Source organism: Clinocottus analis, unplaced genomic scaffold, assembly GCF_023055335.1.
Source record: "Clinocottus analis isolate CAN_PGR_092001 unplaced genomic scaffold, fCliAna1.0.p SCAF_21, whole genome shotgun sequence".
Classification (NCBI taxonomy): domain Eukaryota; kingdom Metazoa; phylum Chordata; class Actinopteri; order Perciformes; family Cottidae; genus Clinocottus; species Clinocottus analis.
In genome coordinates this window covers 5,768,199-5,784,878 of record NW_027175943.1, presented here as the reverse complement: position 1 = coordinate 5,784,878, position 16,680 = coordinate 5,768,199, and the positions used below count along the sequence as shown (strand labels likewise).

At 48.2% G+C, this 16,680-nt stretch overlaps 1 protein-coding gene across 1 annotated transcript in view; it reads left to right on the top strand.

Annotated features, from left to right (window-relative positions):
• The first annotated feature begins 1,068 nt into the window (after positions 1-1,068).
• Positions 1,069-16,680, top strand: part of si:ch73-335l21.1 (insulin receptor substrate 1-B) — a 37,821-nt gene continuing 22,209 nt past the window's right edge. The window contains exons 1-3 of the mRNA XM_068587569.1: positions 1,069-2,137; positions 11,750-12,051; positions 12,790-15,964. Coding sequence (XP_068443670.1) covers positions 1,774-2,137; positions 11,750-12,051; positions 12,790-15,964 — 3,841 coding nt within the window. The 5' untranslated portion in view covers positions 1,069-1,773. The remainder of the gene's footprint in view (positions 2,138-11,749; positions 12,052-12,789; positions 15,965-16,680) is intronic.

The following is a 16,680-nucleotide window of genomic DNA, read 5'->3' as shown; positions in this document are numbered from 1 at the left end:
TAGAGCTTTTTAAAAGATGTATTGACACACACAATCCCGATCAAACATGCCTCTTATCAATTTTATATACGTCTGTTATTCGATGGTATTCAGTGAGAAATGGAGGTTTCAGTGCACAGCCAGACAGTCGAAAAAAACAAAAAGCCTATTTAAAATCATTGTACTCAGACAGTCTGAGTGGCAAAAAAAAAAAAAAAAGAAATATGGCGTCTACAAATGCCTCGTTTATCAAATTACAGCAGCTTGATGCAGTGTTTGTGTAGCATTTAGTAAACAATAACATCAAAACGTCTGTATTCCCACAGGATGGAGTGGTTTCACTATTAACCTAGATTTAAGATATGTTTATGCGACCTCTTGCTGCAATTAATGCCGCACATGTGTCGATTTCCAAATCTGTAGGGCTTTAAAAGTTGATATATAAAACGTGTAAATACAAGTCAGAGGTTAGATTTTTTTTTTAAACGATAAATAGAACAGGATGGACTTATGGCAGAGCCAATATGAAATCTTACTCCACACACTGGAAGTGTTGCTACCTTCACGGGCTGTGGGAAGTCTCGCTTGTTACTTGAGTGACTTTGAATTAAACTCCCAAAATGCAATAGAATAGCAGCACAAGAAACAACAACACATGGAATAGATGAAATCTGAAATAGATACATTATCTTAAAACATATTTGGGCAAATCTATGATTTAAAAAAAAATACATTTGTAAAAAATAAACTATTTAGTGTTATCTTTGTGCAAATAATTAAACTCACAGCTAATGTATGGTCTACTTCGTGTAATTAAAGCTACTTGGAGACAACAGTAGTCTAGTATTAGTAGTCTAACGTGAGTTGAGTATTCTTACTTTAGTTGTGTAAATTTAGCGATATATATCCGTGGTATAGTTTCAACCATGTACACACACTTCTACATATGGCATAACTATTCATTACGCCTTTATTCTTAGTTCAGTTTATAGTTAATATTCCACGTATGTTTAATTACCCTGTCCGTCTCTCATTTGCATTAATAAAGTACTCTGCAATTCGGCAGAGAGCGCCGAAATGCACGGTGGGAGGGGGCTCTATTGTGTCGGAGCCCGGGCTCGGTCCGTGAACGCACCACCGCTCCGGAGTACTAGTACAGCGGTGAGTGACAGTCCCGCTCCACGGTAGCTGCTCCGCTGCTCTCCGCTCCACAGCAACGAGACCGGAGCCGAGCAGGGCGAGAGAGGGGGGTGGGGGGACGGACAGAGCGCGAGACACGCAGAGAGTGAGAGACACTGCAGCAGGATGGGCTCCGTGCGGGTGTGATGTGCAGCAAATGGGATTAAACCGCTCAGACGGCGCTCAGTAGTAGTAGTAGTAGTAGTAGTAGTAGTAGTGGAGCGTGAAGCGGGAGCTCCGCCGCATGCGCGCGCCCGCGTGGAGAGCTCGCGCCGGTCCCGTCCGTCGGACAGAGAAACAAACCCAAAGAGGAGCGAAACTCGCGACAGCTGCAGCCGTCAACAAACCCATCGGTTCAGGTTCAACCGCCCGGACTCAGCGGCAGCGACAACCCCCCCCCCTTCACCTCCTCCTCCTCCCCAAAAAAACCGAAACCGACCCCCGCCTCCCCTCTCACATGCCTGCGTTGATGTGGGGGAGAGAGAGAGGGAGGGGAGCGCAGCCCGGGCATGTTTGACTTGTCTCTCTAAACTTGCAGAAATACAAGAGAAGAAGAGACGCACACAAAAAAGAGTTTGCGTGTCTGTGTGTGCAGAATAAAAAAAAAAAAAGGAGATGTCGGTTGTGATGGAGAGCCAAGCGGGCGACCTCCTCCAGAGCTGCGAGGACGTGCGGAAGAGCGGATACCTCCGCAAGCAGAAGTCCATGCACCGGCGGTACTTCGTGCTCCGCGCCGCCTCGGAGCGCGGCCCGGCCCGCCTGGAGTACTACGAGAGCGAGAAGAAATTCCGCGGCAAGGCCCCCGTCCCGAAGAAAGCGTTGGCGCTGGAGACGTGCTTCAACATCAACAAGCGGGCCGACTCCAAGAACAAGCACATGATCGTGCTGTACACGCGGGCCGAGAGTTTCGCCATCGCCGCGGAGAACGAGGCGGACCAGGACGAGTGGTACCAGGCCATGGTGGACCTGCAGTGCAAAAGTAAGTCGGAACTAAAAAAAAAAAAAAGAGAGAGACCCCTTAAACGCGCACGCTGGTGCACGCTCTTTGTATATGCAAGTGCTTACACATACACACACAAATGCACGCACGCACGCACACGTGTACGAGGCTCCGCATGTGAGGAGAAACGTGGCAAAGCCTGCAGAGGCGAGCAGCAGAGAAGCGCACTGCAGATCGGGACTTGTCTCATTCCGGTGTGTTGGACAACGTGCAGGGATTGTTGAAAGAAACCATTACGGTCTGCCAAGCCAAGTTTACATAGTTTGTTTCTGTGGCGGGTACACTCCCATTGCCGTATGTGTGTGTTTTCTTTTCTTTGAGATTTGAAGTTGGGTGGTTGCTTTTCACTTAAAAAAAAAAACAGGTTTTCGAATGGCCTCCGAGAGGAGTGTGTGTTTGTAAACATGCGCCTTTAAGCCTTATCGTCCCCGCCAGTTCTTATCACACTGGTGTCAGGCTGGAGATGTACTCCCAGTTGTCCTCCAGACGTTTTGGGTTTCTCTCCGTGGGCCTCGGCTTTTGCCTCTCTTTCCCAACTCAAACACCCCCCACACACTTGTCCCCTTGTTTACTTTGCCTGCTCTTGCTTTTCTGCTGACACTGCAATGTGACAACAGGCATTGCTCCTACAAAAGGAGGAGAACATGTCCCCAAAAAGTATGGCGGGAGAAGCACATTTGCACCTGAGCGGCACATTCATTCATTAAATATTCATATGTCCTGGTTTGACTAGAAATAGCTAAGCAGCTTAGTCTGTCCCATCAAGCTTCTCCTGCAGTGGATTTATCTAAATGCTGCGAATGTGCAAATGGCCTCAACTCCCCTCCCAAAAAGAAAACACCCATGCAGATTGTTCTGCGACACCGTCTATCAGCCGCTTGTGTCAACACAGCTGTTGAGAGCAGAGCTGGTGAGCAGGGCAACTTCAAATCACCTGTTCGGCCTCCGTTGCGACAGACCAACCACAGGGGACTCATGATGTAATCTGGGCAAAAGTAAAGATACAGGTTCAAGGTGTACTTGACCTCCGGCTTCTGTTACATAACGTAGCTGAGAAGGGAGAGAGAGAAAAATACATATCCTGACGTATTTGATCATCTTATCTTTCTTTTAAAACCCCGGGAGAGCAAGTTGTTTCAAGGCGGCAGGTTTAGGAGTCAGGGAAGTCGACTGTCACCTGTGCGGATTTTGGAATTTGTGTCAACCCGCTGGGCGCCTCCACCTTGTCGCCTTTTACATAACTGGGTCTGTGTGTTTGTGGGTGTGCGGCCCACCGCTCCCAAGTATTTGACGAGTTCCCGCGAGACGTCGTGAGTGAGCCGACAGATGTCGGAGCCTAAAGGGCCGTGAGAAACTGACTCGACGACCTCTTTCTACCAAAAGGAAAAACCGTCTCCAAATGTGCAGGCTGGTCTAATCTGCGGCCACTAAGTGTTTAGGGGTGCAAAAGGTCAGGTGTACAGAACGGGGCAGCCGCGGGCGGGCCCGAGCATCATAATGCCGGCGAGTTGTCATGAGCTGTCCTTGAAAATTACAGGTCCGGTGTGCTACTCGTCCCCCGCTTTTGTTGCTTCTCGTGTTGGGTTTCGTGTAAATCACCGTCCTCGACGGTGACAAAAGGCTGCGGCTGAGCTGCTGTGTAAACCGGCAGGTTGGCTGGCATTTCCTTGTGGCATGCGCTGCAGTTCACACACACATACAGCTTCTGCCCATGCAATAACACAAGGCCATACACACACGGGGGGTCACGGCCAATTGCTGACTAAACCTGCATGTGTGAAAATAGCTTAATGCTCACACATACACACTCGCACACAAGCCGAACACCGGTAGGATTCCTCCCTGTAACAACCCTCCTGTGGTATGTGCAGATCATGCACAGTTTCAAGTCTTCAGTGTCTGTATGTGAACTGAACCTCCTCACCCTCCCTCATGCCATCGCCCTGGCTACACACACACACACTCTAGTGTCGTCGGCACAGTCAAGTATCTGTCCCTCCCGCGCCCCAGTTGGGGAGACAGAGGAATTCACAGCCCGTGGATTGAGAGCAAGGGGCGACGCTGGAGGGCAGAGAGCCAAGAGATGCTGCACCGTCCGTCTCGCATAGTTTCCAGAGGACCGCTCCCTCGATCTGATACCTGCGTAGCAGTTCGTAGAAATCTGTCAGGAGGGGAAGTTCTCAGCACCCCCAACCCTTCCTTCACAGTGGGAGCTGGAATCAAAGCAGTGTTTTGCAGCTCGGAATAACGGGGTTGCTTTGAGTCTGCACAGCGAGAGGCTCCACGGCTTGCAGGATTGTGTGAGCGTGCACACGGTGGATGCGCAATATGTACCGTACGCGTCCATGCTGCCGTTTAGTGCGCTCGAGTCTGGGAAACCCACCTAAAGCAGCCCGGGAACCGTCCAATATCGCACAGCCTCCCCTCGAGCCGGCGGTAATTACACAAACACGAGCCAGCTGCCGTGCAGGCCAATATCAGGATCCCAGTTATTTATTCAGCTGAGTCCGGTAAGACCCTTTCGGGCAGCGAGTACAGTATCAGGCTTGAGGGCAGCTATTTGCTCAACTATTAGGAGTCAGTCGAGTGTGTAAAGGCTTAACCTCGACAAAACGGGCCGAGGTGCGGCCCGCAGTTGGCGTTTGCCAAGAACACTGTCCCGCAGCTCCGGCACCACCTCAGTTGTTGTTGACCTCAGTGAAACAATATGGCGGGAGTCAAACTTTGGCGCCAGCAGCATTAAACGAGAGAGAAAACATCCACTTGTACACGCGTGCCGGAAAGCTGCAAGGATTATAGCGGCAAAGTTAAAGCACGGACAAAAAAAAGAAGCAGATGAAGTCTGACAGGGTTGCATCTGATTTGTTACTGAAATGATGAATTAATTGGGAGAAAGTTAATCGACAACTATTTTGAAAAGTCTGTAAAATTTGAGGGCTTATTTGAGTATTTGCTGCTTTTTTCTGTCTTTCTAGGTTTTTATATGACGGTAAATTTAACATCTGTGGGGTTTCTCAGCTGATTCAGAAGTCACTTTAAGTTCTCTTGTCTCGAAGTCTTATTTTCTGCAATAATCCAATATGGAAAATAAAATGTTTGTTCCCTTTTTCTGACTTTTGAGAGACAATTGTCAAAAATAATCAAACAGATGAAACAATAACGCAGATAAACATTATTTGCAGCTTAACTGTGGCGCGAACTCCATCTGTTGATCTCCGATTAAGACTCAGTACTTCAAAAAATTAATAAGAGATTATTTGTGATGTGCATCATCAGATCAAACGATAATGAACGCGAGTCTTTCGCCGCCTCCCGTCCTTCTTTCCAGTTTGTTGGCTTCACTGCAGTACAGTAAAGCTCTGTGGAATTTAGTTTTCCATGTTCAAAGCTGGTAATGATATGGTTCCTCTTCATGCTAATCCACTAACCTCAATGTGAGCAGTTTTCCCTTCACTGTGGATGTGTTTTCAGTTCGGTCGGTGGATTATGAGTATGTGTTTTTTCACTCTCTTAAGCACCGCAAAACAAAAATACCATACAGATGAGTTTCTGTGTGAACCACAGACAACATCCAAACTCTCGCATCTTAACTGATATGGGTACAAATGTGTTTTTAAGTGAATCGTATGTAGGAAGACTCTCTGTCAGTCAGTCTCTGGAGTGGTTGTTATCGTGGAGGGTCGTTTGGCTGCTCTGACCAATGAGATTCAGATCTCGCCAGTGGCTCTCAGAGCCGGCCGATTAAACGTTAAGCCCTACTTAAGCACTGCTCATCTCCCTAATTAGGGAGTAATTATTGTCTCGAGGGCCAGCCGCTAGTGGCGCAGAGGCTGTGTGCTAATAGAGTTAGAGGGGAGAGAGTCTCGGCGGGGAAACATACAAACTATAGGTTAGGAAATGGATCCGTGGTCTTTTTTTAACATTTTTGAGTGGGTCTTTTCTGCAGATTTGTCCTAGCTCCGGGCTTAAGAGCTGCCACAAGTTATTTCCTCTGCATAAATAGTTAGCACGCGTTAACACCCGGTAATTTTAATTTAACACGACAAGATGGCCAGCCGGGCTTCGGCATGCAGCTCTGGTTTTGTTGGTGACGCGGCGCATCAGAGTAACGGTGAATCTGAAAACGGCCTCGAGCGCCGCTCCTCACGCCGGCACCGAGGCAGCCCGTCAATTAAGTGCTCTGGTTTTGATCGACAGCAAAGCCAAGCGAGATCCATGTCGTCAACGCGCGGCCATATGTTGAGCAGGGTGGAGCCGCGGCGCTTTAAATGCACAGTAACCTTATATGGAGTCGTATTGATTGCTGTTGATGGAAGCAGGCCCATTACCACCGTTATAGGAGGTCAGGAGGTTCACGAGTTGGCATTCGTCAGCCTTACAGTGGATGCATTATTGAGACCTGAGTGAAAACCTTCCTCATTAGCTGCTGTGCTGCTCCTCTGGGAGATACAACACACGATGCTGCATGCATTGATTGGTAGCACTGTAACACCCGGCTCCGGGCTGAGGATGAATCCCACGCGTCACAATCTTTGCAGTAAATGTCAGCAATTTTCTTTTTTTTTTCTTTCTTGCCTATCAAAAAAAAAAATGCAAGTACAAACATACTAATACAAAATGTAAAAGGAACTTTATGTTTTTGGTATTAAACACAGGAGTTGTCGGGTAAAAGGAGGTGAACGTGGTTTAAAACACGTGTTCTGTACATTTTAGCACAAAGGATTGAGTGGGGATTAAATAATTTCCTATTTCCTTGAACGCACACACACTCTACTACTAGCCCTTCCATACAGGGCTTATAGATTATATATTTAACTCTTATAAAAATATAAATGCATGCTTTCTTATAAGTGGAACTGGTTTCACATTACAAGGGCTCTAGTTATTCTTAAGTGACCAAGGATGTGTGGCTGCATGTCATGTGTTTAAGTACCTGTCCATTTAATAGGTAAAGTATCTATAAGCTTTAGGTTTAATATACTTGAGAATATGTAGGCGTTAAATTCCCTAACGGATTTTATACGTTAATCCTTAATTTAATTCTCTGCGCTTTCTATATCCACTTGCGTCTGAAAAGTTTGAGCTGAAAAGAAACTTGGAGAGACGGCTTTCCCTAAAGACCAGAACGAATTCCTGGTGATTTAATTCCAAAATTTCATTTATCCGCTTTTGGAAAATTTGCGCAAGACGAAACTTATCCTGAAGACGGATTTTCAAAGCCAAACATGACTTTGTTGTAGAAGAAAAAACACCCTAAAATGATGCTGGACTGTAACATTATGCATAGTATCATCCACATTATCAACTCTGGGGACTCTGAGACATTTCGTTCACCAACTCTGAGACCGGCTGACCAGCAACATCCAAGATGGCGGCAAGTTTGGTGACAACGTCTGAGCTGGATTTCAGAGAGCTTCTGATTATGCAATTTTTGTATGCGTCTTGTCAAGGGACAGCAAACTGTATGCGTCACCAATAATTTCCTGCGCTTACGTGTGTGTCTTTGCGTGTGTGTGTGTGTGCGCTCCTCTGGCTAACACAAACCACATGTGAAATGAACCTCAGGCAGATGCTGCTGTGTTGCGGAGGCATTGTGTCCCTGAGTGTGGGCCCAGATAGAGGGATTACAGATGGTAGAGACAGATGAAGAGATGGGAAGTGGAGCAGTTGAAAAAGAGGAAAGGAGGCACACATGGGAGCGAGAGATTAGACCAACTGGTCCCCACTGCCAAGTAGCTCACGCTCTTTTCCTCTCTGAGATGCATGCTAGGACAAAAAGTCCACAGCTGTCTCCTATCTGGTAACCCGGTACGGCAGCGGGGGTGTCAGTGGAGGCACCGTGGCTGAGATCGGGCTCAGAAAATGGGGTCTAGCCCTCAGAAGTTTTGTGCAGCGCTTTGCGGTGTTGTGACGCAGCGCAGCGTGCTAGGGCAATGAGATCAGAAACTTGAAACAGAACCCAGCGAGAGTCAGCCGGTTCAGTGCCAGAGTCGTTTTCCCTGATTTACAGGCTGCATTAGCTAACTAAGAACAGGGATTTTATTATGAATCTCGCTATAAAATTTCTTTTTCCCCAACATGAACCTTTTTAGATTTCAAAACGCAATCTTAAATCACCTCGAATCCCACCCATTGGTGCTTTGCTTGAATAAGAATAGCCCTCATCCTGTTCTTGCTGCGGGTGAGCTGATACAATCTAGTATGGAAGACCTACTTCCTTGGGATTAGTTTGATAACCCTAACAATAATCAGCCACTCTTGGGAGGAGCTGTTGATATCCGAGCGGGCATCTGGCTGCCCCGGGGGGTAAATATCACAGCTCTATACCCCCCCTAAACACACACACACACACACTTCAACAGCCCGTTAGAAAGTAATGGCGACACAGAGCCGCCTAAAAGCCAATAACTCAAATTAAAAAAACTCAGTTTGAGAAAATGAGGGTAGATTATGGCCCCTTCATACACGGTCTATGGTATCAGGGGAGGCCGCTCGAGCATAGCAAATACATGTCATGAATAGACGGCAGTGTTGGCCGCGTATGGTCGCCGCTCTCGAGCCGCACGTACGTCTGAAAGTTTCATGTGTGGTCGTGGTCGAAAGCGAAGTAAACAGCTGGTGCGTGAATAAGCCAGTGTAAGTTGTTTTTCAGGTTGCTAAAATGGGGAGTGCGACGCCGAAGCTTTGAAACAAGTCGCAGTGGCCTTGTACGAACGCTTTGACCCGACGTACACCCTCCGTCAAGGTTGCGTCAAGGTTGGCTGAATGTTTTTTTCCGCACGCATATCCCTCATTCAACCAAGAGGCTCAACAGTCGAGGCGTTATTTCCTCCAGGTGTGTTTTGATTTCACGGGCATCCGCCTTTAGCCGTTAGGACTCATCTCGCGCTATCTCCTGCTCCGGGCCCGTCATGTGCGCGTGTTTTTCTGAGGGCTCATTATGTCGTATAGGGGCGCCAGAAGCTGATAACGTCTTCATGCAAAGTGGCGGTGGGAGGGACGGGGGGGGGAGAAAGGTACAACGTTCCCACCAACCCGGTCTGCGGAGCTCCACCCTGTCGTGCAGGCCCCTCGGAAGACAGCCAAGAGCAATCTATAATTCATACGGCTCTGTGTAGGATCAAGCCCAGCTTTATGTAACCCCGAAGGGCGGTCTATGATGTTCGATAGGGGCAATTCAGTCTGCATCCCTGTAGGGGTCTGGGAAAGCCTCTTAAAGGGTTTCAGTGCTTTTGAGCGTCGTTGATAAGTGCGCAGCCTGAGTGGCCCTGACATCAAGGGTGTTTGTGTGTGGGAGTGCTGTTGAGGGCACAGCTGAGGTTTAAGGCTGCACTGTACTCAAAACAAACAACACACTTGTGCTCTCCTAAAAAGACATTCATTCGGATCTTGAGAAGGAAACGACGCTCCTCGAGGAACATGTTGCGCTGCAGTGTCAAGAAGCAACGAGGTCGCAAGTTTGAACATAGAATAAATAATGCCTAAGAATTCTGTTACAAACAATCCTACGAATAAACATATCCTCCTTTTATTTATTTTTATTTATATATATATATATATATATATATATATATATATATATATATATATATATATATATATATATATATATATATATAAAATCTTGTAAAAGGCCATTTCTCCAACTTTGCAATTTCCTGCAGTCCCTAATTCCCTCTGTCCCAACTGAAAAAATCCCCAAACCATCCCTTCCTGTTGTAAATCTAAATTGAGGAGGCTCACAGGGCTTCTTGCACACAGAGAAAAGCAGTGCATGAAACAGCCATGCATGGCCTTGAGTGAGTCATCTAATATAGAGGGGGGAGTGCCTACACACACACACACACACACACACACACACACTAAGCCACAGCCTCCACGGCTTTCAACAAAACATCTATTCTAAGTCTCTTTCAAGTTGCGCGCGATCCTCCAATTTTGGGAAAACAAACTAAAAGAAGACACGTCAGACACGCCCCCTCTTTTTCAGTCTAAATTCAAAATGTTTTGGGAATAGGATCTTTGGGGAAATGTTTGTTATAACGGAAACTCTGCTAATATGGCATCCGCTGTGCATGCTGAGGCTTCTTGTCTACATGTGGTTGTCATTGTAGATTTTGCAGCAGAGAGTCATGGGAAAGGAAGAACAAACGCGTGCAGACATACAATCATATATTTGTAATTCTGTGGTTAGGGTCCACTATGATTAGCTGGATTGGGCCAAAATCATTGCTTGAAGTAGATGTACCACACAAACGTTGTTGGAATATAGTGTGTCACTCAGTGACTTGTCAAAAAGATCTTCAATATGTGATGGTCTTAATAATACAGGTGCTCATTATCGCACAAAGAACATCTTGTTCCCACAACAGGTGAGCGTCCCTGCGGAGGTTTGTTTCTTCAGTGTTGATTTCTGTAGTTGGCATGCTCAGACATAACCAACCTGGCAGTTTGACAGAGAGAACTCATCAAATATGGTGCATGCGAGGAAAGGATCTATGTTTAAGGAACACTTTAGGGTGGTTCCCTGAAAAGGAAGAAGAATCCACCCTAAAACATGAGTCACATCATGGTATTTCTATAATCCTGGGCTTTTTAGTCAACAGATATGAGGTCCCTTGTGCCTGCAGGTTAAGGAGCTTAGAGATAAAGCTGTTGAATATTCAGTGTGTCAGTGGCTGCTGACAATGAGTGACACAGTATGGTAGAATTAAGGTAATTTTCTCAGTTCCTGCTTCAGATCTGTGAACAATGAGGTGACTTAAAACACCAAACATCCAGCTAAATGTTGGATTAAGTAAGTCCCAGGCTTTTGTGTGCCCAAACCAGCCCGGGATAAAATCTCACCAAGAACTTCCCTCCTGTCTTTGTTTGCCTCAGTAATTCTCTACTGTTTGAATACAAAAACACAAAGGGTGAATAGACTGGCTCTCCTCCCGCTAAAAGACACTAGATGTTATTAGTTTACAAAGCCAGTTTATTGTCAGTAGAGCAGCTCCTGAAGAGGGCTCTTAAAGAGCTTATTAAGTGCTTTGCTCTTTGGTTTCTGACCATCTATTGGCATTGTTTGCTTTGGTTTTAGAGAAGATTCACTTGTTAAGCATTTTCCACGTTGGTTCGCTTACGGTTGCTCTTCTTTCAAAGTCATCATTCTTGTGCGGGGCTTCAGTTGTCAATGGTTTCATAATTCCAAACTGGTTTGTGTGCTTGTGTGAGTGTCAGGATTTTTGTGTGTGGTTGACTAATGAGACCCCAGGTATGGAGCTTGCAGGTGCAGTAAGCAAGTCTCACATGCTCCTGCATGCTCCCTTTGAACTCAGATCTGGTTTAGAAATCTGTGAAAAGCTCAATATCAGCACAGCTTACATAATAGAGGCACCTTGCCCTGTACTAACAGGTAAATAGTGGCGGTTTCACCGGTGTTTCCTTTGTTCACAGGTGCTTAAAGGTCATGTCAGTGCTTTGTTGTAACCAGTTCTCTTCTCCATCACACTTTAATTACCTCTCTGTTTTTCCCTATCCAGTCATATCCTCCTCTGTTCTACTTGAACAACCTTTTAATCTCCTTCTGGTTCTGCTCTGCCCCTGTAGGTAAGAGCCTCACTGATGCCGAGGAAGGGGGGGACTATGGAATACCCAATCCTGGGCCTGCGTTCAAAGAGGTGTGGCAGGTGAAGGTGTGGCCCAAAGGCCTGGGTCAAGCCAAGAACTTGGTGGGCGTCTATCGCCTTTGCCTGACTGACAAGACGGTCAACTTTGTCAAGCTCAACTCTGACGCTGCTGCCGTGGTGCTGCAGCTGATGAACGTCCGACGCTGCGGCCACTCAGAAAACTTCTTCTTCGTCGAGGTTGGGCGCTCTGCCGTGACAGGCCCGGGCGAGTTCTGGATGCAGGTGAGCCTGTAATCTGCAGTTCCCATAATGTTGAGAGTTGCAGCCTCCAACCCCATCTATACGTAAAGAGCCTATAATCAAGTCAGAGAAACTATAAAGTCACAACATTATGTTTAAATTCTATATAACCCCACATTATGGTCCAATTCAAAAGGGTTGTTCCTAAAAGCAGTGGATACATTATGTTTATGTACCGATTTTAGGGGTATAATTTTAGGTTAATTTTGCTTTCAATAGCCCAACACCCAATACCCTGTAACTAACCGGTTAACTTTAAGGAAAAAATGAAAATCACTTGAAATACAACAGGTGCTTTCCTTCTCGTCCAGCGCTCCTTTGACTCAGTGATCTGAAGTGCCGAATTTCGAAGCCCTATCTAATTAGAGGTGCTGAAATTTTAATGTTTCGCTCTGGTATTTATGTGACACAGCTGGACACACACACACAGCTGTGTCACACACACACACCAAAACTCACTGCTGAACATCTTGCAGTAACAACCCCTATTCTTGGTAATTAACTATTTACATCCCTGGTATTGTTTTCATACCTAAACTCGAAACCTTTCAGATTTTAAAACTCAATCTTAAACCAACTTTTCAACACTAAACAGTAGGGAAATGAATCTCAGAAGGCATTCAAAAGAAAGAAAGAAAGAGAGGGCCACCAGTACATTTGTTTTCACCAGAATTATGGTTTGAAATCACTGTTTGAGAGTTTTTTTGTGTCCTGGATCAGGTGGATGACTCTGTGGTGGCCCAGAACATGCATGAAACCTTGCTGGAGGCCATGAAGGCTCTGAGCGAAGAGTTTCGCCAACGCAGCAAGTCTCAGTCCAACTCCGGCCCTGGAGGAGGTGCTACTGCTTCTAACCCCATCAGTGTTCCCTCCCGCCGCCATCACCCAAACCCTCCTCCCAGCCAGGTGGGCTTCACCCGCAGGCCCAGAACGGAGCCCCCAGCTGGAGCTAACGGTGGCGCAGGGGCCAGTAGTGCCAATGCTTCTCCCACCCCACGACATAGCTTCTCGAGGTCTCGCACCGCAAGTGATGGAGGGAAAGGTGACGATGGGATAGGAGGGACCGCACCGCTCCAAGGGAGTTGCTCCAGCCCTTCCACCAATGGCTCGTGCTCTACGACCCCAATCCTTAGGTCAAAATCAGCCCGTTCAGCCCCCACCACAGCTGCTAAAACTCCTCTTGGGTTGATGCGGTCCATCTCTACTCCAACGCCCTCCCCAGCCCCAAGCCTCTCTTCTAGCTCGGGGCATGGCTCTGAGTTTGGAGTCGCGACATCAGCAGGTGCTGGTCCAGGCTCTGGTGCCTACAGTCGTGTCCCCTCCCATCGCGCCTCTGTCTCGGGCTCACCCAGTGACTATGGCTCCTCGGACGAGTATGGCTCGAGTCCTGGGGATCACACTGTTCTCCCCTCCCCGATCCTCCCCGGAAGCTCTGTTAGTAGTGCTGGCAGCCAGTCCCTTGGCGACGAGGGAGCCAACTATATCCTGATGGGCCAACGCAGTGGCGGTATTAGCAATGGCAACCAGGGGGGCTTGACATCCAGTTCCCTGCCAGCACCAGTAACACCAGCCTCTGCCTCCCAGTCACAAAGCAGAAGAGTTTTGCGCCGCTCCTCTAGTCGTGAATGTGAAGCTGAACGTAGGCTGCTGAGCAAGCGGGCTTCATTACCTCCGATGGCCCTGGAGAGGCTGGCCCCACGTCAGCGCAGAGCTGAGGAGCCCGCAGATGAAGATTCAGCCGATTATGCCATCATGTCCAGGAGCACAAGCCGCGAGTCCTTTGCTTCGACCTCTTCTACCACCCAGAGAGAATCGGTCATGGGGGTTGGGTCAGCCGGGACAGGGGGAGGGTACTTAGATGTGGCTGGTGAGTTCAAGAGTGAAGTTGGCGGAGGAGCAATTGTTAGTGTAGACATAGGTGTGGACAACGGGTACATGTCCATGCTGCCTGGCGTCACTCAGCCTCCGGTGTCCCAGTCGTTGGCTGTATCTGTCCCAGACTCTGATTCCAAACCTGCTGACGACTACATGGCCATGACCCCTAACAACAGCGTGTCCCCGCCACAGCAGATCCGGCCTCCACCGGCTTCTGATGGCTACATGATAATGTCACCCAATAGCAGCTGCTCCCCTGACCAGCGTGGGGGTCTCCTCTCTGGAGGAGCTTGGGTCGGCAGTGGTAGTGCAGACAGCAGGGCAGGCAGTGACTATATGAATATGTCTCCAATCAGTGCACGTTCTGTAAATGGCAGCCCCCCACCACCTGAACACAACAGTCATTTGGAGACCAGTTCTCAGCAGCAAGTCCCCAAGATGGTTTATTCTTACTATTCTCTTCCCCGCTCATACAAACATAACCCCTCTCCTGGACACTTTGACGATGGGCCCGGACGAGGCAGAAGGTCCAATGGGAGTTTTACGAGGGGAATGGGTGGAGGTAGGACTGCGGGAGTACGTCAGGAGCCAACAGTAGCAGGCAATTCAGCGGTTGGACGCCACCTGTCACTCTCCTCATCCTCATACTCCTCCAGCTCAGCCAGCAGCGAGAGCCTCGGGGAGAGCGAGGAACGTGCTACCCAGGCAGCGAGCACAATGGCTGGGGGAACTCAGTCCAAAGATGGGAATAAGCTCCAGCAGAGACGGGGCTCTGGTGGATTGTCCAAGCAGGGTAGCCATAGTAGGAACAGACCAGTGAGCCTGTTTGTTGACGTATCCAAGGCTAACACCCTTCCTAGGGTCCGTGAGAACCCCCTGCCCCCAGAACCTAAGAGCCCTGGGGAGTATGTAAGCATTGAGTTTAAGGGGGAGAAGAGCAGCCAGACTGGGGTTGGAGGAGGCCGCGGCCGGGGTCTCAGGCATGGCTTATCACTCCCTCATGGCTCAAGCAGCAAGCATCATCAGCACAGGCCAACTTCTTGCTTAGGGAACTTTATCCCCCTTTCCCGTAGCCCCTCTGCGCCCATCACGCCCCCAGCTGCCTCTGAGTATGTCAACATGGACTTGGGTCCTTCTCCATCCCCCTCACCCCTCTCCCTTAATCCTCTCGTTTTCCCTTCCTTCCACACCCCTCCAACGCCACCAACTCTTGCTTCCAAGTCCTGCGATGAGGGTACTGCCAGCCCTCGTGAAGAGAGGGCCGAAGTGCTTGAAGCCCCACTTAGGAAAAGCAGAGAAAGTGTCCCCTCAGTGTCTGAGTCTTTATCCCCATCATCCTGTGGAGACTACACAGACATGGTCTTCAGCTTGAATTGCAACACCGTCCCTAGGTCATCATCCAGTGTCTCCCCCAAAGCCCTTTCCCCCACCCGGACTGATCCTTCTGTTCCAGTGCTATCACGGGGTTTAGATTTCCCCCTAGCCAAACCCGGACCTAACCCAGACCATGGGGCTAAAGTTATCCGGGCCGACCCCCAAGGACGCAGACGGCACTGCTCAGAAACCTTCCTTGCCTCGCCTTCCCTCCCCACCGCTACCTCCACTTCCTCTTCCTCCACTGCCTCCCTCTTTCCAGAACACCCCCAAGCTGTGGCCCGCCGGCTGGGCTTTGAAAGCATGCTGTGGGGGAACGGTGCTGTCACCGACAACCCCGCTCAGTTCGCCCTCGCTGGACAGCAGTCCCTTGCCACAAACTCTCAGACTTCGTCCGCAGAGCAAGGCCTTAACTACATAGACTTGGACTTGGCCAACAAAGAGGGCCCCCATTTGGGCCTGGATGGACCCTCAGGTAGCCAGGCCCCCTCTCGCCTCTTCTCTGTACTGGGTGGAGGGTCTGGGGTCGTGGGAGTGGGCGCAGGAGTCGGCAGCAGCAGCTCAACACTCAACACTTACGCCAGCATCGACTTCTACAAATCAGAGGAACTGCGGACGCATCAGAATGGAAACAAGGAGGGAACAGGTACAAGTTTCCATTATTCTTTTGAAACACATTTGTTTAACATCAGGTTTTGTCTCTCTCTCTTTTGCTACTCAAGCTCTGTGACATTGTTCAGATAGAAAAAAATAATTCGCGTGCAAGATAATCCAGTGAGGCCCAGCCTCACTTTCCACCTGTGCTTGTTATCAAACTTCACCTGGCGCCATGGAGACACAAATTTGATTTGTATGATGCACAATATGAGATATAGATCGTCTGCTCTGACGATGCATAAGTAGATTTCTTTGAAAGGCATGTGCACACTTTTTACCTTATGTGATTATCTGAGGTGCTAAAGGCCAGACAACGTATTGGAATAACAATGAATATCGATATTCTTGAAATTACTATTGATCCCCTCAAGGCTTCCTTCTGATGTTTAGGGGCAAATTCAGGAGACGTTCGTTATAGATGTTTGACAAGCGGCAGAATCCTTCTGCTCCATATAACCATTACTTTCCAAGGAGAAGAGCTGTTGCAAACAGCTCACACACTCAAATCAAACGAAAACATTTTGGCATACCGTTGTGGCATTCTCCTTCAAGTAGAATAAAGTTGAACTCTGGCCCAGTTTTAGTTGACCTGATAACCTCCATTGTGACATGGGTATAGGAAACCAATGGAGAAAACGGATTGTTCCACGATTCACAATTCAGATTTCATGTTATTTTAAGTTCCCAGAACCCCAAATCTCTGAC